Genomic DNA, 23,988 nt, shown 5'->3' with positions numbered 1-23,988 from the left:
CCCCATTGTATATTCTTGCCTCCTTTGTCATAGATTAATTGACCATGTAAGTGTGGACTTATTTCTGGGCTCTCTATTCTGTTCCATTGATCTATGTTTTTGTGCCACTGTGTTGTTTTGATTACAGTAGCTTTGTAACATGTTTGAAACCAGGGAGTGTGATACTTCTAGCTTTGTTTTTCTTTCTCAAGACTGTCTTGACTTTTTGAGGTCTTTTGTGTTTCCATACAAATTTTTGTATTATTTGTTCTAGTTCTGTGAAAAATGCTATTGGTGGTTTGAAAGGGATTGCACCTACAGGGTATGATGCTCAATGAAATAAGGCAGTCGGGAAATACAAATACTATTTTATTTCACTTATATGTGGAATCTAAAAAACAAATCAAATGAACAAATGTAACAAATAGGTTTGTAGATAGAGAAAAAATAGGAGATTGCTAGAGAGGAGGAGTGTGGGGAGGATGAGTGAAATCAGTGAGGGAGATTAAGAGGTACAAATTTTCAGTAAAAAAATGAATCATGGGGATGAGATATATATGGGGAACATAGTCAATATTGTAATAACTTTGTATGGTGACAGTTGATAACTAGACTTACTACAGTAATCATTTTGTATTGTATAGCAATATCGAATCACATGTTGCATACCTGGAGCTAACATAGTGCTGAATGTCAACTATACTTCAATTACAAAATAAAAATAAGTGAAAATAAGAGAAAAATGCTATGTTGATAAGATGACGAGTAATAGTGTCTAATATATATTAGACTGTGAATAGAAAATATGAACTAGTATTTCATCTTTTCAAGCTCTACAAATCCTCTGCTGAATTGCCATTTTTTTTCACACATGAACAATTTGAATAGGACAATTCACTAATGTTTCTAGAGTAAAACTGTCCGTATCTAAAGAATATTTCTTTCAGGGGTCAACTGTCTCACTGACAGGAAGAGGATTTACACATGCAAGTCCTATTAACATTGATAGGTGTTACCAACATAAATCGCCCTGTAGTGATAGGCGATAAGACCCTCCAGTCTACTAGAATTCAAGTTCTCATGATTATCTGTCAAATGGTCCTAAGAGTCATCATCACCACAAAGAGCAGACGTGGGAACTTGTATGGGAAGAGCATCTCATTGCAGCCCCATAGCTAAACTATAATAGAAAAAAAAAAGTGGTTTTCAAAGTGTGACCTGGGATGTTAAGGATTAAACCTCTTGCATTTTTAAAAAGCCATCATTAAAGAATTCAAACGTATCAAAGCACTTGTTTAAAAAAGTGTGAATACTCTGAGCTTCAACGTGCTTGAAGGATGATATAGCTACTTGTTTAAAAATTCAATTAACCTTATCTTTTTAAAACTTGAGTTATTAATAATCACAGATAAATTGTCAGTTTTTAAATAGTGATGTTATCTTTGAATACATCCTGTCTGAGAAGCTTTAGAAACTACCTAGAATTGACAGGAAATGTCACTCTGCTTTAATTATTTGATTCAAGAACAAATCAGTTCAGTGAATAATTTCTGCATGAAAAGAACATCAACAGTCTCTTATCTGTTGTAAATAAGCTACTGGGGACTCAACTACCACAAAGAAAAACATTTCAGAGTCTCATTCACAAAGTAAATAAGAAAAACATTTCAGCGTCTCACACACTAAGTGAAATGGGAAAACAGTTGGCAGACAGTGTATTGCAATGCCATGCCCCGTGCCTCTGAACACTGATTTCAAACAGAATGAAGTTTGATGCTGGCATCTAGAAGAGTTTGCTAAGTAAATCATACCCAGGTATCATTTGATTGCCTTTTTCAAAAGCCTGACACAGTCGGCAGTTGCCTAGGAAAAAAGTCAAATATATAGCTGGAAAATTAACTGAGAGGTTAAATAATAGACCGATATCAACAAATAAATCAATTTCAAGACAATCTTTAATTTCTTGGCATATATACAAAATGTTAATATTAAAAAATAGGATACCATGCCTGAAAGGCGTTAAAACAGACTTTATTTCCTCTGAAAACTTACTGTTACAGTGTGCAAATCATGAATAACCATATAGTCATGCTTTTTTGAAATGCACTTAAGAAAATCAATCAAGAGTTGAGAGAAATTATCCTAATAGCAGTAAATACTTATCTGTAAGAAAACTGCTTTGAAGGATCATTACTATTTAGCAATAAAATTTCAACAAAAATTTTTTTGGAGGTTTTTAGGACTTTAGACATATTTTGCTTTCTCCAGAACTACAGCTGTGACAGAAGTTAATCATTAGCATGGCCATTATTTTGGGCAGAGGGCTGCCAATCTCAGAAATTACTATTCCAGAAGTTAACCATTAACATGACCATTTTTCTATAAGCAGCCAAGTATAATAGTAGATGGGGAAATTATAACTCAGTTTTCCTATAGAAAAATATATGTTTATTATATATATATATGTATGTTTTTCTTGGCAGGCATACCAACTAGACAAAAATACAGTAGCAACACAGGGTTAGTAATCTGTTTTCATATTGATAACTAAACTGAATGGTACTTTTGGCTAATAAGAAGCATGCATAACACAAATATTTTAAACACAGGAATAAAAATTCTTTGATAATAGCAATTTTCAAAATTTAAAATTAGCTAATGAAATTTCTGCATCACATACAAACATCTAAATTTTATTCATATGACTTCAGGCTTATGGTTTTACAATAAAACTGAAAGGTTTTTCTTTAAAGCTATGAAAAGAAGTATTTGCAGCAAGACAGCTGAAAAGAATGTTCTGAGAATAATTTCTATTACATTCTGAGGCAAGAGGAAGTATCTAAAGTTTTCTAACACAAAGTTTTAAACAGCTGTGTATTATCTTAATCATCACTAATGATATTCAGGAGCTTTTAAACATTTCAACAATATTAATAAATAATCCAGAAGAGAAATTCTGATACTGGCTAATGGATGAAATAGGGTACAGTATAGATTGGGCCACAAGACCACAGAGTATCTCTTTCATTGTTCAGAGAACTGTAGTAAAGCTATCAGAATTTTTCTAGTTATTCTGGGCCTACCCTGATTGGCTGTTTACATAAGTGTGCATGATTTATCAAGAGGCCTTAACTCTAAGACTATAACAAAGTACAATATTTTAATCGGTGCAGCTTACTGCATTTGTATTCAAACTCGATGCTCTCATATAGTGGAACCTTTTATATTGCTGGTACTGCAGGGCAGAGCCAATACCCAGTGCTTATAGTTGTGTATTGTGCATTTAGTGCATGCCATAGTTGGGTTTCAGGAAATATAATTTAAGACAGATCTGAATCCACTTAACGAAGTAGGTTATAATGTAATTCTATTGTCCCTGATTTGTATAATATTATAAAAAGGGAAGAGAGGGATAGAGGGGATTAAAGAGATAGGGGAATGGCTGTGCAATGGGGAGAGGGGTTAGGAGTAGCCTAAGAGGCTTGGAAGGTTTTCCTCTGGATTCAGCTATATCTGCTGAATTTAAACCCCGCTGGGGGTTTAAAAGGTGAGGCAAAAGCGACATTCTTTCCATTTCTCATGAGTCTGTGACCTGAAAGAGCCGGCTGTCTTTGAGATCGCTGAAATCTGGAGAGGTCAAAGCCCTGCTGCAGCTGAAGAATGTAACAACTATGTGCTTTCTACTGTAGCCATGGCTCTCTGATCAGCAATACAGGCCAGACTGCATGACAATACACTTTTAATAAATTTATTTATACAAATAAGTTGTTAAGTCCAAACTATTGCTCAAAGAAGGTAAACCATCAGAGCCCAGCATTTGGAAAGACTTTAATACAGGCACTCACTGTACCTAGATTTGCTGTCTATTCACAGCCCCTATATTTTTATGTTAAGTGCATATTAGGGTTTATCAATTGTCATATTCTGTTTAGAGTCCTTGGTGGTTTCAGGTCTAACTACTAGAAAAGGAATATGAAGAGTTTATAGAGTGTTTTCCTTATTAAGATTTAAAACCACAATTCTATATGTTACTTTCTTTACTTTTCTATAAGACTATTAAATACTAATTTAAGAAATACATTTTTATTTTAAAAGCTTAATGCAGTAAAAACACTACGATTTATTGTGTTGGGGGAAGTGACAGCAAACAATTATTTGCTGCATGAGATCTCTGATATTCACCCCCAAGTCAGTGAGAAAATTCTGAAACAACTTTTATTCCAGAAAAATCATTCTAAGGATAGCACTGCATATATCTTCAAAATCATTCTCATACAGTAGACATGTGGAGAAACTGAGGTGCAGAAAGTAAACAATTTGCCTAATATCATCAATAGCATAGCTAGGACGAAATTAGGTCCATAGATAATCAGGTTAGTGCTCCATGTACTCGGCTAGAAAGAATTTCCAAACACCAAAGGAGCCTAGTCAAATCTTTCCTTTCATTTCTCCAGTACTGAGCTCTTGCAGTATGTTCAGGATTCAAATACAAATACTATTAACATTAAAAAAAAAAACTGAGTAAGGGACTCATGACTTGTTTGTAAAAGTGTCTACTTTAATATAGTATCTTCAATTCTCCTCAAGATAGAGAACAAAACAAACCTCTGTTTCAAACATAGGCTCCTGCTTGGATCATGACACTTTAAATTTTTTCAACTATATCTACATATACTTTCATCATTTGTGTCACGATGCTCACACCCATAAAGAAAATATAACTCAAATAATCAAAGGAAATTTGTGAGTTAATTCCAAAGATGTGGCTTTCAAGCCAAGTGGCAGACAAAAGCTGTCCTAATACCACAGAATTACTAACAATGCATAGGATCACTTTCATAAACATAGCTGTATTTCTGGGAATCAATCCACTTTATAATTTTTATCTGCTAATTCCACAGGTTTGGTATCTTAAAGCAGGCAAGTCAATGTGCTTTACAAAGTGTTTTGTGGTCTTAGAATGTCCTCTTTAAGGAAAATCCCCTTTTGGATTTCTATCACTTGTATTTCTTGGTAATTCCACATGTTAAGTGGCTGCTGTTTTGTAACATTTTTCAAACAGTTCTTTCATCAAGAAGACTCTCAGGCTAGGAGGATTTTCCACAGTGTGGTATCCAGTTTGGTATATACTCGTTATTCAGAGGGCTCCTCTGGGTTTCTCAGATTTGAGCTTTCTTTGGGAGTCTCTGAGTTGGCCTCTGGTAAGGCACTGGATTCTGAAGCCTCTGGTTGTAAACTGTCTCCATCAAGGATAATGTCTTCAGGATTCGGTGGGGGTGGACAGAAGTCTTCGTTGGGGCAGATTTGTTGGAAAAGTGCTTCAGCCTGGCCAGGGAAGAAAGGGCACAATAGTTTTTGAACACTAACTTAAAATGTATGAACCTTTTTGGAACAATTTAAAAAATGAAGTATCATCCTTATAATCATTTACAGAACTTTACACAGCATACATAACCTTCTAAAATCTGCTTTCAGAACTCAAATACATTCATTCAGACCCACCCTTCAAGTATATCAGTACTTGATCAGGTGCCCAGTCAAGACTTTAAGGTCATTATTCTATATGTCAATAGAAATAAAATTTCCTTTAATATCCTTTATATAATTTCTTAATAGAGCTTATCTGTGATATCTGTAGTCTAATTTAGCATATACCAATTTTAACAACTGTTCAAATCAAGAACAGTTTTCATTGTTCAACTATTTGCTTTTCTAGTTTTCTTCCCTCTGTGCTTTGAGGAGTATTACATAGTCCAAGACTATGGACTCTGAATAGAAAACCATGCCAAATGCAGTAGTGATGTGATCTAGGGAATGTTTAATTAGCGTCTGAGCCTTGCTCTCTTTGTCCACAGCATAGAAGAGCATAAGCTTCTTTATATGATAACTGTTATCACTGTTATTAATAATAACAGAAATTAAAATGTCAAGATTTAAGCTCAGCTTAGTCTGGCAGGGTAAGAGAATAAGAAAGTAAATGTGATCTTAATTAACAACAACAAATACATACACACATACAAGAAAGCAAATGTGGCAAGTAGCATTGTTATTTTATTCTAAACATATTCCTGGTTTTATTTAGATGAATACATTTCTTTGTTAGATAGGGGTCCCTGCCAGGTTAGGTAGTTTGCATGCTACCCTACTGGTAAAAGAAAGTCATTAAAGGGTTTTAAGATATATGCTTGTTTTGCTTTAAAGTTTACAATGTCTGTCTGTACCACTTCAACCCTCCATCCCAATGTACACACAAAGTCATCCATTAGGCCAGGAGTTGACAACTACGGCCCACAGGCCAGATCCAGCCTGTTGTCTGTTTTCATAAATAAAGCTTTATTGGAACACAGTCACTCTCATTTATCTATCTATAGCTGCTTTTGCACTGCAATGGTAGAGTCAAGCAGTTGCAAAATACATTATATGGGTTGCAAAATCAAAACTATTTGCTAGCTGGCCATCTAAAATTGCATACTCCTGCATCCAGTAAATAGAACAGTTTCTTTCCTTCTTAAGTATAATTCAAGGGTATATTTTAGGACCTGCCATTTACTATGGTTCTTTTCAAATTAAATATTTGAAATGCCTGCTTTGCTTGCTTCCACCCTGGGATCACACAATATACATCTTTGCTGGAGACATTTAGTCTCTAGAAACAGGAGGACTGATGTCAGACAGAGCCTCTACCTCACACTTTAGTTACTCTAATGGTCATTTTGTCTTTTATCTCTACCTTGTCTACCTGAAGAAGTTCTTCCCCTTCACTTTCTGGATGCAATCACCAAATCCTATTGATTTTATCTCTTAGTTCTTGACTCCATCTGTTCTTTTCCTAGAGACACAGCCCAGACATGCACCATCTTTCCCTGGGACAACTGCAACATCTCAGAACTGGACTATTCACTTTGCCTCTAGGATTTTCCTGTGTAATCCATCTTTATGCTGCCCTCAGAGGGGTCAATGGAAAATGAAATTCTGTTTATGCCACGTGCTTAGTCACTCAGTAGTGTCCGACTCTTTGCAACCCCATGGACTGTGCCCCGCCAGGCTTCTCTGACATGGGAACTTCCAGGCAAGAACACTGGAATAGGTTGCCATGCCCTTCTCCAGGGGATCTTCCCAACCCAGGGATCGAACTCATGTCTCCTTTGTCTCCTGCAATGCAGGCAGATACTTTACCTGCTAAGCCATTGTATTCTGGCTTAAAACTCATCTAACAGGATAAAAATCCAAGATGGTTATGGCAAACAAAACTCTTCAGGTCTATCTTCTATGGTCTCATCATCTTCTACTTCACCCCATCTCTGCCTCTCAGACTTTTTGCTACAATTTACTTTTTGCTACTATTACCTGTTTGCTGGAGGCTTCAACAGTACGTGAACCATTAATGTTCAAGCTGGATTTAGAAAAGGCAGAGGAACCAGAGATCAAATTGCCAATATCCGCTGGATCATCGAAAAAGCAAGAGAGTTCCAGAAAAACATCTATTTCTGCTTTATTGACTATGCCAAAGCCTTTGACTGTGTGGATCACAACAAACTGTGGAAAATTCTTAAAGAGATGGGAATACCAGACCACCTGACATGCCTCCTGAGAAATCTCTATGCAGGTCAGGAAGTAACAGTTAGAAATGGACATGGATCAACAGACTGGTTCCAAAGTGGGAAAGGAGTACGTCAAGGCTGTATATTGTCACCCTGCTTATTTAACTTCTATGCAGAATACATCATGAGAAATGCTGGACTGGATGAAGCACAAGCTGGAATCAAGATTGCTGGGAGAAATATCAGAAACCTCACATATGCAGATGACACCACCCTTATGGCAGTAAGTGAAGAAGAACTAAAGAGCCTCTTGATGAAAGTGAAAGAAGAGAGTGAAAAAGTTGGCTTAAAGCTCAACGTTCAGAAAACTAAGATCATGGCATCCTGTCCCATCACTTCATGGCAAACAGATGGGGAAACAATGGAAACAGTGACAGACTTTATTTTTGGGGGCTCCAAAATCACTGCAGATGGTGACTACAGCCATGAAATTAAAAGACGCTTACTCCTTGGAAGAAAAGTTATGACCAACCTAGACAGCATATTAAAAAGCAGAGACACTACTTTGTCAACAAAGGTCCGTCTAGTCAAAGCTATGGTTTTTCCAGTGGTCATGTATGGATGTGAGAGTTGGGACTATAAAGAAAGCTGAGTGCCGAAGAATTGATGCTTTTGAACTGTGATATTGGAGAAGATTCTTGAGAGTCCCTTGGACTGCAAGGAGTTCCAACCAGTCCATCCTAAAGGAAATCAGACCTGAATATTCACTGGAAGGACTGACGCTGAAGTTGAAGAAACTCCAATACTTTGGCCACCTGATACGAAGAACTGACTCACTGGAAAAGACCCTGATGCTGGGAAAGCTTGAAGGCGGGAGAAGGGGATGACAGAGGATGAGATGGTTGGATGGCATCACCGACTCAATGGACATGTGTTTGAGTAACTTCAGGACTTGGTGATGGGCAGGGAGGCCTAGCATGCTGCAGTCCATGGGGTCAGAAAGAGTCGGACAGAACAGAGCAACTGAACTGACTGACTTCTTAAACATATGATGTTTACATCCAAGGCTGGTGCAAAAGCTATAATGTATGGAATGTTTCAATTTGATTGTTTTCCATTTGGATGAAGAACTGCTACTCATCTTTTATATCCTTCTGTGTAAGGTTCTCTGACTCCTAGATAGAACTTGTGGCTCCTCTATATTACCTTTGTACTTTCAATATCATTCTTTTTTTTAAATCTATTCTTTTGTTTGTTTTGTTTATGGCCTTGCCATGCAGCATGTGGGATCTTAGTTCCCCAACCAAGGATTGAACCTGCACTCCCTGCATTGGAAATGCAGAGTCTTAACCACTGGACCATCAGAGAAGTCCCTCAATATCATTCTTTTATTGCATATACCATACTGCAATGTCATTTGTTTACATGTTTTTCTCCTTTACCAGACAGTGATTCACCCAGGAATGATGACTAGGTTTTAATTAACTCTGAATCCTTAGTGCCAAGCACGGAACAGAATCTCTCTCTACATATATATATATATATATGATGTATGCATATGTATGTACATATATGTAATGTATGTTGTAATATTTATATCCAACATCTGTACAATATAGTTTACACACACATGTAGCTATACATGTAAGTATATATATAAATGGAAGAATTTTAGAAACTGTATATTGTGCAAATATTGAATATAAATACTATAATAATAATAATTATTACTCTTTCTTTTACTTCTACTTCAGTTCCTCTGTATCTTACACCTTGTTTCTCTTTTGCCACCTCTCTATAGGATAGATTCCCCTGAACCTGTTTCCATGGCTGGATCCCACTCAATCTGTTTCTGTATATTCCTGTCATGAAAAATGTGTGTCCTAAGACTGCCAACCAACCATAGGTTTTTCTGTCCTGCCCTTATTTGTACTCTACCTGATGTGGAAATCCCCCTTTAGCCCATCTGCCACTGGCCTCTGCTGTTGCCAATTTCCCACGGCCAGACTCCGGCCATTCCCAAGTCTCTCTCTTTCCAACTGCTGGAACATTGTAGGGCCAACTGTCACTTTCTGGAAGGTCTTTCTGGAAGCTTCTTAGTGTGCTTCATTTCATTTGCCAACTAAGCCACAATTCTGAGACTTATACAAAGAGGCTGGTTCAGAGGACTTAACTGTCAAAAATCACTGCAGATGGTGATTGCAGCCATGAAATTAAAAGACACTTACTCCTTGGAAATAAAGTTATGACCAACCTAGACAGCATATTAAAAAGCAGAGACATTACTTTATCAACAAAGATCCATCTAGTCAAGGCTATGGTTTTTCCAGTAGTCAGGTATGGATGTGAGAGTTGGATGGTGAAGAAAGCTGAGCGCCAAAGAATTGATGCTTTTGAACTGTGGTGTTGGAGAAGACTCTTGAGAGTCCCTTGGAATGCAAGGAGATCCAACAAGTCCATCCTAAAGGAGATCCATCCTGGGTGTTCATTGGAAGGACTGATGTTGAAGCTGAAACTCCAATACTTTGGCCACCTCATGTGAAGAGTTGACTCATTGGGAAAGACCCTGATGCTGGGAAGGATTGGGGGCAGGAGGAAAAAGGGACGACAGAGGATGAGATGGCTCGATGGCATCACCGACTCGATGTACATGGGCTTGGGTGGACTCAGGGAGTTGGTGATGGACAGGGAGGCCTGGTGTGCTGTGATTCATGGGGTCTCAAAGAGTCGGACACGACTGAGAGACTGAACTGAACTGAACTGAATCTTTCCCATCATTTTAAAGCCAGAAGTAAGCTTAAAGGGTAAATGCTTTCATGTAGTTAAAATAATTAAAAAGGGCTAATTATATTGTGACTTGGTTTCCTAATACTGGGAAGTACAGAGAAAACAAGCTGAGTAATTTAGATATCCCTATGTTTACTTAACATTGTGTGTGTTGGTCACTCAGTCATGTCCAACTCTTTGTGACCCCATGGACTGTAGCCCACCAGGCTTCTATGTCCATGGGATTTTCCAGGTAAGAATTCTGGAGTGAGTTGCCATTCCCTTCTCCAGAAGATCTTCCCAACCCAGGGATCAAACCTTGGTCTCCTGCATTGTAGGCAGATTCTTTACCATTTGAGCTATAGGGAAGTCTAAAAACAAACAAATATTTTGTCAATCTAGCAGTTTAATATATTTAGGATGCATCCATATTAACAAGATGAAAGCACTGTACACTACATGTGTGTACAAGCAGTGGAGTCCAACAGACCTAAGGTTAAATCTTCGGTCAAAATTTACCAGCTATGTGATCTTTGGCCAAGTTATTTAGCCCCTCTGGGCTTTAATTTCCTCATCTGTAAAATGGGGATGCAACAGATACTTACCTCATAGGGTTGCTGTGAGGACCAAATAAGATAACATATATAAGATGCTTAGGACAGTACTTGTCATATAGAAAATGCACAATAAATGGAAGCTTCAGAAAATATGACACCTAAAATTGCCCTCTCCCTCAATAGCTTGAGAAAGTAAATGATACTGCACTATGTGAGCAACTTGACAGTTCTTACAACCAAGAAAGCTCATCTTCAACTTACAAATTATGTACCAAAAGTCATAAGCAATTTGCTGATCTCTCCATACAAACAACATTCTAATGGTGGTTATACTGCCAGTCCAGCCAGCATCAGCCAATTTAACCCATTTCATACCGGAAGTATAATATGGGGTACAGCACTATTTAACTATTTTTGTTCCTAAGGCAGTGGCAGCTCCAAGGCAATGGGGACTCCTGAAAGGGAAGTGAGCTATCACTGCCTTGGGAGTATAGACCAGTAGGGACTACAGACCAGTCTGTTTATCAGTATGCGTGGGTAAATGAAACATTCCTCATATAAGAAAATAAATATCTACGTGAGGTTCAGAAAAAAACTAGAACATAGACCACAAAACTAGCAAGTCACAGAAAGAATTACATAATCGGGAATGTCTTGGTATGCTCCTGCATACAACTTTAACTTGTGAGTATTAAACACAGATTACTTCCTATTTTTAATGTCTTCAAATCAGAACTTCAAATGAACACAAGGGAGACAGGTCTATGTTATTCAACATCTATACATTTACAAATAAGAATGGCAGATGCAAACTTGACAAATAGTAAAATGAAGCATTTTACTTAAAAAAGGGAAAAAAGAAATCTGCAAGTGCTTATGTTCTTACATGGGCAAAACTTAGGTGATATTCTGAGGGTTTTATAGCCAATCTGGAAGACAGAAGTCATCAATTGGCATTTGAGATGAACACAGTGTAATATACTAGAATTAGAACACAGTTTATCTGAATAAACTGGCTATTTTTAAAAGTTATTATTGATGCCCTTTAACGTAGGCATTATAATATTTTTCCTAAAACTTATTTGAGGTTAAAAGCTATGTAACAAATATAAGCTTACTTATAATTAATAGCATATAATAATTAGCACCCAAACTAGCATTATTATTGTTTTCTTCTGTGATAACATTGTACTCAAGTCTATCTTCTTGGGAAGCAAATTATCTCGTGATAAAATTATCCTTTAATTATAATCTTCTAGCTTACAGCTTAAACCACATTAGCACTTCTATACTAAGTCCTTATTTAAGGCCTTTCATTTTGGATAAAAATATTAAAGTTCACAGAGAAATAAAGTTATCTGGCTGATAACTTGTTGGTAATTTCTGCTTGGGAAAAAATGGAACATTAAAGCAAATATGACCTGGCCATTTTAAGCCATAAATGTAGATATTGACCCATTCTGGGTTCCTACTAAACTAACAGAACAAAAGATGGATGAGAGATGTGACTTTCTGTTTTTGTTTGTTATCATTGACAAAATATAATTATCGTGGATTACCATTAGACTCTGAGGATTAAAAACAAAGAATCTGGCAAAAAACTGTAAATATATGGGTCACGGCATTGCTGCTATGCCGAAAGATTAAAGGCTCAAAGAAGCCATTTGTTCCTATAAGATCCTTGCCACTAGTGGGAATGAAATTTCCACCTGTAGTCTTAGAACAATGCTAAATTATCCATTTATTGATTCAATAGATAGATGCACTAATTATACTGGTAAAAAGTTTAGGCTCATGGCTAAAAAACAGTATTTTCTGCTCTTCTCTTTCAGACTAGTGCAGAAAAGTATATTTGTACATGCATATGAATTTTCAGCTTAGTAGAGTCATAATTCACTTTTGGCATTTTGTGTCACCTACCTTATACCTTTATAGCCCTGCCCAGGAGTGCTGTCACAAATTCCACCTTGATTTAACATACTCTTCAGCAGTTACTATAGTAGCTTTGGGATACCAGCTTGTGTCAAAACATTAAAGGAATCATGTTCATTGTGAAAAACTGTATGTTCTTTTCCATGATAAGAATGTGCCTTAAAAATGCCATTTAAAAAATACATTTTGTGTGCCTTACCAGTTACACTCCTTTTGAAATAACTCAAGTTTAAAGAGGAAAAAAGTTCATGTATTTCAAAATACACTGATAGACCACAATTTAAATTAGAAGCAATGTCTCTTTAGAATATTGGCATTATAAATTCATTTTCTGAATATGTATTTCTAAGATCTTCTATCCTTATTCCCACAATGGAACTCATAAACAATCTCTTGTATTTCATCATTATATTCAAGACCATGACAATATTTGATACTACATTTAAAATATATTTAATGTGGCTTTGTTGTTCAGAGAGAAAATGTTTAGGAGCAAATTGCAGAGATGGTATTAAATGAGAGAGATGCTTTTTTAGTCTCTCTTCCCACCTCTTAGAGGAAAAAACAATTCACTTTCCCTACCACACCAACTTTTTAATCTAAAACTGAGAAAGACCAACAGCCTTACCTGTTTGACTGCATTATCATTTCCTAAAGCACAGTCTGGGCCAGAGCAGACATAAACGTTGGATGGTAAATCATTATAAGAGTTCCTGCTGACATCTGAAGAATCTCTCATATTGAAGTAAAGACCCCATAGAAGTCTTGGCTTTTGAACTTCTTCATTTTCTAAATGTAAACATAAATTTTATGTATATCTAAAGCACAGCATACCTCTCAATTACTATAATATGTAGCCAATTACTAACAAAACCATAACTATACATTGTAGTAAATAAATCAGAGCTTTGTATTTCAACAATAGTATATCTGCATACATATACTCTAATACATATATACGATATTTCAAGCAATGATGGCTTTTCAACAAGAGAAATTAGAATTAAAAATTATTTTGATTATCAGTAAGTTACTTAGATTTAACTCCAATCACATTTCCTTGGACTTATCTTATTTCTCATCACCAGTTTCAAAGTGCTTATGATCATATTCATTTTTAAATTATGCCAGTGAAGTGAGAAGTTAACAAAAACTGATATTCTTATGTTTTACATGGATAAATCAACTTAAAATATTATAAAGTCAATACTATACATAGGATTGAGATGACCAGAATAGAAAAATCTATAGACAGGGAGTAGGGAAATTCTCTGGCAGTCCAGTGGTTAAAACTCAGTGCTTTCACTGCTGTGGCCCAGGTTCAATCCCCAGTTGGGGAACTAAGATCCCATAAGTGCATGGCACTTCCCTAATAAAGAAAAGAATGAAGTAGATTACAGTTACCTTCAGTTGGGGAGGAATTGAGGGAAAGTACAGGTTAATGACATTGCACAGGAGACAGGAATCAAGATCATCCCCAAGAAACAGAAATGCGAAAAGCAAAATGGCTGTCTGAGGAGGCCTTACAAATAGCTGTGAAAAGAAGTGAAAAGCAAAGGAGAAAAGGAAACATATACCCATTTGAATACAGAGTTCCAAAGAATAGCAAGGAGAGATAAGAAAGCCTTCCTCAGTGATCAATGCAGAGAAATAGAGGAAAACAATAGAATGGGAAAGACTACAGATCTCTTCAAGAAAATTAGAGATGCCAAGGGAATATTTCATGCAAAGATGGGCTCAACAAAGGACAGAAATGGTATGGACCTAACAGAAGCAGAAGATATTAAGAAGAGGTGGCAAGAATACACAGAAGAACTGTACAAAAAAGTTCTTCATGACCCAGATAATCACGATGGTGTGATCAGTCACACTCACCTAGAGCCAGATATCCTGGAATGTGAAGTCAAGTGGGCCTTAGGAAGCATCACTCTGAACAAAGCTAGTGGAGGTGATGGAATTCCAGTTGAGCTTTTTCAAATCCTGAAAGATGATGCTGTGAAAGTGCTGCACTCAATATGCCAGCAAATTTGGAAAACTCAGCAGTGGCCACAGGACTGGAAAAGGTCAGTTTTCATTCCAATCCTAAAGAAAGGCAATCTCAAAGAATGCTCAATCTACCGCACAATTGCACTCATCTCAGACGCTAGCAAAGTAATGCTCAAAATTCTCCAAGCCAGGCTTCAGTAATACGTGAAACGTGAACATCCAGATGTTCAAGCTGGTTTTAGAAAAGGCAGAGGAACCAGAGATCAAATTGCCAACATCCGCTGGGTCATGGATAAAGCAAGAGAGTTCCAGAAAATCATCTATTTTTGCTTTATTGACTATGCCAAAGCCTTTGACTGTGTGGATCACAATCAACTGTGGAAAATACTGAAGAAGATGGGAATACCAGACCATCTGACCTGCCTCTTGAGAAACCTGTATGCAGGTCAGGAAGCAACAGTTAGAACTGGACATGGAACAACAGACTGGTTCCAAATAGGAAAAGGAGTATGTCAAGGCTGTATATTGTCACCCTGCTTATTTAACTTCTATGCAGAGTACACGATGAGAAACACTGGACTGGAAGAAGCACAAGCTGGGATCAAGATTGCCAGGAGAAATATCAATAACCTCAGATATGCAGATGACACCACCCTTATGGCAGAAAGCAAAGAAGAACTAAAAAGCCTCTTGATGAAAGTGAAAGAGGAGAGTGAAAAAGTTGGCTTAAAGCTCAACATTCAGAAAACTAAGATCATGGCATCCGGTCCCATCACTTCATGGGAAATAGATGGGGAAACAGTGGAAACAGTGTCAGACTATATTTTTTGGGGCTCCAAAATCACTGCCGATGGTGATTGCAGCCATGAAATTAAAAGACACTTACTCCTTGGAAGGAAAGTTATGACCAACCTAGATAGCATATTAAAAAGCAGAGACATTACTTTGCCAACAAAGGTCCGTCTAGTCCAGTAGTCATGTATGGATGTGACAGTTGGACTATAAAGAAAGCTAAGTGCCAAAGAATTGATGCTTTTGAACTGTGGTGTTGGAGAAGACTCTTGAGAGTCCCTTGGACTGCAAGGAGATCCAACCAGTCCTTCCTAAAGGAGATCAGTCCTTGGTGTTCATTGGAAGGACTCATGTTGAAGCTGAAACTCCAATATTTTGGACACCTGATGCGAACAGCTGACTGATTTGAAAAGACTCTGATGCTGGGAAGGATTGAGGGCAGGAGGAGAAGGGGGCGACGGAGGATGAGATGGTTGGATGGCATCACTGACTCAACGGACGTGGGTTTGGGTGGACTCTGGCAGTTTGTGATGGACAGGGAGGCCTGGCATGCTGAGGTTCATGGGGTCGCAAAGAGTCGGACACAACTGAGCGACTGAACTGAACTGAACAGGTTAATGGCTAAAGGGTGATGGAAATATTCTAAAATTGACTGTGGTGATGTTTGAACAACAAATTAAAAAACATTGGATTTTACACTTTAAATGGGTAAACTGTATGGTATGTGAATCTCAATAAAGCTGTTATTAAAAAATAGTATATACAAGATTAAAACTTGGATATCCTAACTCACTAACACTCTGTCCTACTAGATTACAAAAGTAATGCCAACCAACAAGAAAAATACGACAATGAGACTGTAAGTTGTTTTCAGTACACATTCTCTCATTTACAGCAAGCATTTATTATATATGTTAGGCATCAGGCTAGGAGCTGGGGATACAAAGTTGAAGTAGACTTAGTCCTTATTCTCTTGAATTTTCATGTTCCCTAATACAGAGCCTAGTATACAACAGATGCTCAATGAGTCATTCTTGAACTAATTTTACTTCTGTTTTCAGGTACAATCATAGTATGATATGCTTTTTAAAAGTTATTAACCTCAATAACTAAAGCCTATTTCTTGCTTTCGAACTGTGAAATGATGCTTCCAAACTGTGGTGCTGGAGAAGACTCTTGAGAGTTCCTTGGACAGCAAGGAGATCAAACCAGTCCATCTTAAAGGAAATCAACCCTGAATACTCTTTGGAAGGACTGATGCTGAAGGTGCAGTTCCCATACTTTGGCCACCTGATGTGAACAAATGATTAATTGGAAAAGACCTTGATGCTGTCCAAGACTGAAAGCAGAAGCAGAAGAGGGGATAGAAGATTAGATGGCTGGATGGCATCACTGACTGAATGGACATGAACTTGGGCATACGCCAGGAGATGGTAAGGGACAGGGAAGCCTGGTGTGCTGCAGTCTATGGGGTTGCGAAAAGTCAGATATGACTTGGTAACAGAACCACAACATTCCTTTCTATCTTAATAATTATTTTTATGCCCCTCCTCCTTGGAAATGTTATAATTACATTTTCTTTGGTTGAAAACAGAAAACATTACTGTTAATATATATATTGACTATAGTGTTTTCTTAGCCTGAATTTGAAGAAAAACTCAAATTTTGTATAATGGTAGTAACGGATATACATGACAACCACCCAAGACCATGAGGCACTATGGGAATCATAAAGAAAGTTCTAAAGGTATAATTATCTAGTTAATTAAATCTTATTTGTTAATTTATAATCAGTGTAGAAAAGTTAGCTAATTATAGTATTCAGTTAAAAAGAATGACCCATCTCCCAATTCAGGACAAACAGGTATTTATTATACTTAATTCAAAATATCTCCACTATAAGAATACCAAATATGTTCTTTTCCTTGTTCATCCTGAATAATCCATAATTATTAATGTGATAGGACAGAGAAACGTTGGATGAAGTGATTCTTTAAGATGTCCCTTTCTAATGCCAAGATCTATGAGTCTAAGGTATCACCAGCTTTGTGTAAGCACACAATAGATGGCAAAGACTACTTACTAACAAAATAAAGGAACATAAGATACTCATATTTCACAGCTAAAACCATATGGCTCTTAGTAACTTTACTGGTGAGTTTAGTTTCATTAAATGTTACAGGAAGATATTAAACACAGCACCTATCACTTGTGAAACCAGACTCTAGGAGCACTGCAGAAAAGTGGGCTAAGATCTGGAAGTCCTTTAATGTTACTCATTCCATTTCCAAGCATATATTAAGAGAGCTTATCTTATATTTTATGAAAGCTCCAGCTCAGAGGAGGGGTTTCACTCAATACAAGTTGGGGAAAACGAACAATCCAATCGATTTAGGAAAGAAATTTCATAGAGGTTGAAGATTTGAAAGGAAACCAAGAAGATGAAAAGATGACATAGGCTGAATATAAATGGTCTAGATACAAGGGAGTTATCGGGCTTTGACCTTAAAAGCCTGAAAGAAACATATAATTGCTTCATCTTTCTTTGAGGCCAGCTGGAAGGCAGAGAGCTGGAAAAATAACATGCAATTGTGCAGTGCACAATTGTCAAAAAATATTAAAGCTGTCAAGGTTTGGATAGGAATACATCACTTGGCCAGAAATAGAATTGGTTTTCTGTAAAAGCTCATTTCGTTCAATTAGATTGTGCAAAGACTAAATAAGGAATAGGTAATTTGGAGTAAAATCTTGCACAAATTAAACAGAGGCAAGTACAGAACAAAGTAGGCCAAAGAAAATCAACAATGGCACACCAAATAAAAGCAACCAATAGTCTACAGTTGCATGACATGTTTAGGGAGAAAGTGAACTACTTTAGCAACATAGCTAACATGAGACCAAGAGAGTAGGAGACTACTACAGATTACCACCTAGACTGAACACAACAAATACAAAAAGGAATTAAGATAAGGCATTTGACTTCTCAGTCCAGTAATTCTGAATACCCTCATCAGCCACCTTTTTCAAAATGACATCTATAAGGGGAATTCCTGTTTTCAGGCAGTGCTGCTTTTTGAGATAGGAACTGAATGAGATGGAATGAGGTAACTCCACATGTTGTGTCCAATGGAGGGAAAAAGAGAAAGAAGATGGTACAAGTCATGATACTACATTGCACACATTTGAAGACACTGTACTAATGAAATTCCTGCTTCAGTTTGTATGGAAAAATCTTAATTTCCTGAGTAAAATAAGTAATACTTAGGAAAATTCTACCAAGGCTTAGAAGGATATTATGGAATCTAGGGACTTCCCAGGTGGTGCTAGTGGTAAAGAATGTGCCTGCCAATGCAGGAGATGCAGAAGATATGGGTTTGATCCCTGGGTTGGGAAGATCCTCTGGAGGAGGAAATGCCAACCCACTCCAGTATTCTTGCCTGGAAAATTCCATGGACAGAGAAGCCAGGAGGGCTACAGTCCATGCAGTCACAAAGAGTCAGACATGATTGAGCGACTGAGCATGCATGCATGCATGGATTATTGAAGAATTAATGCACCTATGAATGGTGAGCAATCACCTCATCTTCTCACCTGTAGAATCAGGTTTATTAAGCATAAAACATCTGAAATGTCCTTGCACTGTGAAGCAGGGAAGAATTTATAGAGATCTCTGATGTTCTTAAAAGAGCCTGGGAAGTAGGGCTCTTGGAAGTATTAGTACAACTGCTTCTTTAAGGCACAGCATATGATAAGAGTTCCAGCTGATACCTTAAACATGAACAAGGAAGAAGGAGAGAGAATAGAAGGCATACCTTCACAAGGACATTGAATTTCTCAGATACAAAGGAAAAGAAGTACTGTGTTTGAGAAGAGAACATTACCTTTTACAATAAATAAACTTCATTAAAGTGACTAGGCTGACTTTCACAGAAGCTTATGAAGCATAGCACTACACAGAACATAGAACTTGAATAAAAAGAAAATAAGCTTAACTAATGTTATTCTTCTGGCATGCATTTTAAGACAAAGTATTTACAAAGCTCTAAAGCATAAAGTTTCATATCATTGTCAAATAATTAAAACATAACAGTACAAGCCACTAATCCATGAAAACAGACGCTTTTGATACAGAGAAGAATGTGCTTTAATGTATTAAAAGTTCATATTGCTCATAAAGTTCCTTCTTTCTCATTTAGGCAGGAAAATAAATTGAGTTCTCTTCTCCAGGTGACTTTGCCTCTTTGACCTGCCATGGCCCAGTGCTCACTTTATCTGGTGATTCATTTTCAATAACTCCAACAGTATTTGTTCTGACATTTTAATTAAAATATGGCCACTACCTCATCCTGATGATAAAAAGGCCTATGTGTCAGTGAAAACTAGCTTTTCAGTGCCTCAGTGCACCTGAGGACCCCTCTGAGCACATAGTTCTTACTGAAGAATTTCACTCAGGTTCTGAACAATACATCATTTCAAAATGGGATCACATTAACCATTAAGATTAATGTTTAAAAATCTAAAACGGCTAGAAGATGCTAAGGAAAGAACATGTAATTTCCCCATTTTGACTTTTAAAAAAGAAAACTATATGCATTTAAAAAATGAAAAGCAATGATACAATTGAGACCACCACACAATGAAATTACAAAAAAATTATGAAAAACTTCAGAAAAAAGAAGGAATTCAGAGTTTTTATAAGCAAGGTAATTAAAGCCAAAGATAATACTGATTTCATATTACAGTTAAGAATATTATTGTGTACCATAACTCTGCAATCAAATTTTTAACAATAATATTTATATGAAGTTTATATATTTTTAATTAAAGAAAGTAAATATGGAACAAATTAAATTCTAAACAAAAGTGAAATAAATTTTCAGGTTGCAGGATTTGATTCAGGCAGCTCAAAATGAAATTAATTATATTGACATAAGCTCTTCAGAATGGATCAGTTTGTTTTCCTATGTAAATGCCCCTTTATGCACTGTCTCTGCAAAGAAAACAAGCAAGACACACAGGAGATGAACTAAAAGGAAACACAATAAGTAGGGAGTAAATAAATTGTTGCCTGAACAAACACAGCATTCAAAGAAAATGAAGACATATGAATCAATGAGGAAACTGGCCAGAATTCAATTGGACATGCTAATCCTATATAAATGAGTAAGATCCATTAGGTATGTTTTAATCAATTATACACAAGATTCACTACAATTTTCTCCATTCATATCTATAAGAACTACCCTATGATGTGGGGAGAAAAGTTACAAAATTTATGGCTGAAAAGCATTTTTCCACCATGAGTAAGTAGCAAAGTGATATACATATTTTGAAAGCTAAATATCACATCACTAACATACTATGCATTAAAAGACAATTATTGGTCAGGAAGGATTCCTGCACTTGCCAATTAATAGTTTAATCTCTCAGTCGAATCAAGTTTTTTTTTTAATAAATGAAGAAAACTTTTTCTGATAAAGGAATATATGCTTGTTGAACAACATCTATAAAATAAAGAAAATTAAAAAAAAAATTACCTATAATTCCACCAAGATTGACAGATTTCCTGACAGTTTTTTTCTATGCATGTATATACACATATAAATGTATAGTTTTGCACTTAATATATACATTGTGTGTGAGATGTATATTTTCCTTTATCCTTACAGACACTATCCCATTTTTGGGAAGAGAATGTGCTTAATCATCCTAGTAAAACATGTAAGTACTGGTGCTGAATACAACATATTTCAGTTCAGGCTACAGAAACCTTCAAGACATCTCTAAGAAGAGTAAAGTGGTCACATTACCTTTCCATCATGAATCACTGATTATGGTTCTTACCTATCTCCGTTTCGGTATATGGAGTGAACAATTTCTGCACAACTGGTTCTAAATCTTCTCTTGCTGTTTTAGAAGATGTACAAGTCAAATGAACCAAATCTGTTTAAAAAAAAATATTTTGAGTTCCTGCATATCACAAATTTCACTGTGTACTAATATTCAAGGCACTAAGCTGATGCCATGGGGGAAGAGAGTCAAGTAAGTCATGGCCTCTGCCTTTAAGAAGTTTATAATCTAGTGATGGGGGCGTGTAAAACCCAAAGCAATAGGCTACGTGTGTTAACTGTATAGTGAAAATACATGTTAACTAAGAGGGAACATATTGAGACTCAAGAAGTACCAGTGGATGGTTTTGTCAAATCAGCACAGTAAAAAAGCTTAGGAAACCATGTGTTCATAGAAACAGCTTAAGCTATCCTTAAAACATTCCCAACGAGGGTGGATAAAGGATTGCTAAGCAAAATAGTGAATATTAAAAAAGACTAAAAGTCGACTATCTATTTACTTTAGAGAACACACTTCATTTTCTTCAGACTGAAAAGACCATTTATGCAAACTTTACTAATAAGTTAAAAACAAATCATCTATTCATTATAGGGTTCTCTAAGAAAGCTTTTGAGGAACACTGTTAGCTTAGTTTAACTCATACATATACTTAAAAGTCTATAATATGGCACAACTCAAAAAAGTCTGCAATATTTTCAGGATTTCCAAATCATTTTGTCCTGCATTTACAGATTCATAAGGCCTGGATCTCAAAGAATGGGTTAGAATATCATGTAGAAAAAGGCCCTTCACAGAAGTGAAATACTGCAGCCTAAGGCACTTAAAATTCCTAAAGGCCTACATATTAATACATAGGGTAAAGGAAGGACAAAAGGGTCTATGTACTGAAAGGAAGAACTAAGGGGATCCCTAAATGGGAGTAATTCTTATGGTTCTGGAAACGGCTTAAGGCAGAACAGAATTATGGAAGAAAAAATACATATTAGAGAAAAGTATAAGAACTGAGACAGTCCTGCTCCTAAAACCCCAGTAGAGAAGTACACGTGCTTCTTTTCTAAAAGTTTATTTTAGACTAGTAGATTTTTTTTAAACCTCAGGAAGATAGTTCAAAGTTTACAATAGAAGTGTAACATCAGAATAGAATTCTTTTTAAATATATCTAAGCGTAGAGGGACTTTTAATAATCATGTGAGCTAAAATCTAATTTTGTAGTATTTTTTCCAGGTGTACCAACTAAAGTGATATTCTAAGGAAGTTCCTGTTTTATGTATGGCCAATAAAATACCCATCTTATTTAAGCAATGCTTTTATATGAATGTAATAATGATTCCCATTGATTCTGGGATATTGAAAGATATATGGTACTAATTACTTCAAAAGGTAAACAACCTTGACAACGAAATTATTCCTAATGAAATTAAAATTTTCAACTGTTATATAACTTTGGTGGGAAGTTTAAAGTCCCCAGATAAATTCTGAATTAAACAAGAGTATATAACTATAAAGGTAGAAATCTCTGATGTAACACTTGACAGAAATTGTCCTGTCTCTCATCTCAGTCTCACAAAATACTAACATTCACATCAAAGTTCTCAATTTTCCAGTGCTTTCCTATTCAATTAATGTATACTAGAGGAAAAGCAAGTGAACATTAATATAAATAAAAAAGTATATTTAAAAAATATCTTAATACTAAACTACTAGTTCTGTAAATCAGGATATATAAAAGAAATACACCAAGTAACTATATCCTTATGTTTCCTAATAATGTAAGAGTTCAGTTCAGGCAATGATAGCAAAATTTTTTAGTAATAAGGTCAGATTAGCATCTTGTACTTAACAAGCTTTATTACAATTCTTAGAAGAAAAAATTAAAGACACCCATAACTTGAATGCTAATGTATATACTTTGATTCTGCTTAGATGCTACATTGTTATTAATAATTGATTTACAATTTTAAGATATGAACAACTGTTTTTTCTTCCTGCTTCTTGTTACCTGCTTTTCCTGGTATCTATATTACTTTCTCGTTTAGGTCACTTTGAATTTACTGCCTTCTTTTCAAATCAGAGAGGTTGTGTTTTTTTTTTTTTTTAATTCAAATTACTTTCAAAATTGGCTTATTAATCTTCATACATCTCATAAGTCTTTAGCGAGGGCAAGTTTTAGAGTCAGTTTTCCTCTTCTTTGTTAAATATAACTTTCACTTTTCATTGAGTGTTTAATAAATATTTGTGGGTAAAGACAATTTGCTTCTCTGCCATGAGTAGACATTAAGTATTCACAGTCTTACAAAGACATATGTGTGCATACAAATATATGTATGCATACACATGCATAGGAAAATTTTACTAGCTTCTTGTACAAAATGTGGAAAATTATTTGACCGACCAGGGTAGAAGTAAGGAAAGTATTAGTGAATATTCCTTAAATTATTTAAATCTGCCTGAGAAATGCTCATAGACACTTTAAGATACTTATATGAAATTCTCAAAAGAATTGAAAAGATTATCTAGAATTTACTGTACAGCAAACTTTCATATGTCAGACACTACCCTAAGCATGTCTGATGTATTATTTCATT

The 23,988-nt window shown here is 36.0% G+C and overlaps 1 protein-coding gene across 1 annotated transcript in view; it reads right to left on the bottom strand.

Annotated features, from left to right (window-relative positions):
* Positions 1–1,916: 1,916 nt before the first annotated feature.
* Positions 1,917–23,988, bottom strand: part of CHM (CHM Rab escort protein) — a 236,319-nt gene continuing 214,247 nt past the window's right edge. Inside the window, exons 13-15 of the mRNA XM_081563843.1 lie at positions 21,398–21,496; positions 13,404–13,564; positions 1,917–5,304 (exon numbers count right to left, since the gene is read on the bottom strand). Of these exons, the coding sequence (XP_081419969.1) occupies positions 5,113–5,304; positions 13,404–13,564; positions 21,398–21,496 (452 nt within the window). The 3' untranslated portion in view covers positions 1,917–5,112. The remainder of the gene's footprint in view (positions 5,305–13,403; positions 13,565–21,397; positions 21,497–23,988) is intronic.

Source organism: Giraffa tippelskirchi, chromosome X (assembly GCF_054371585.1).
Source record: "Giraffa tippelskirchi isolate mGirTip1 chromosome X, T2T-mGirTip1v1.2.pri, whole genome shotgun sequence".
Classification (NCBI taxonomy): Eukaryota; Metazoa; Chordata; class Mammalia; order Artiodactyla; family Giraffidae; genus Giraffa; species Giraffa tippelskirchi.
Note: the sequence above shows the minus strand (reverse complement) of the source record. Positions and strands in the feature narration are given on the sequence as shown.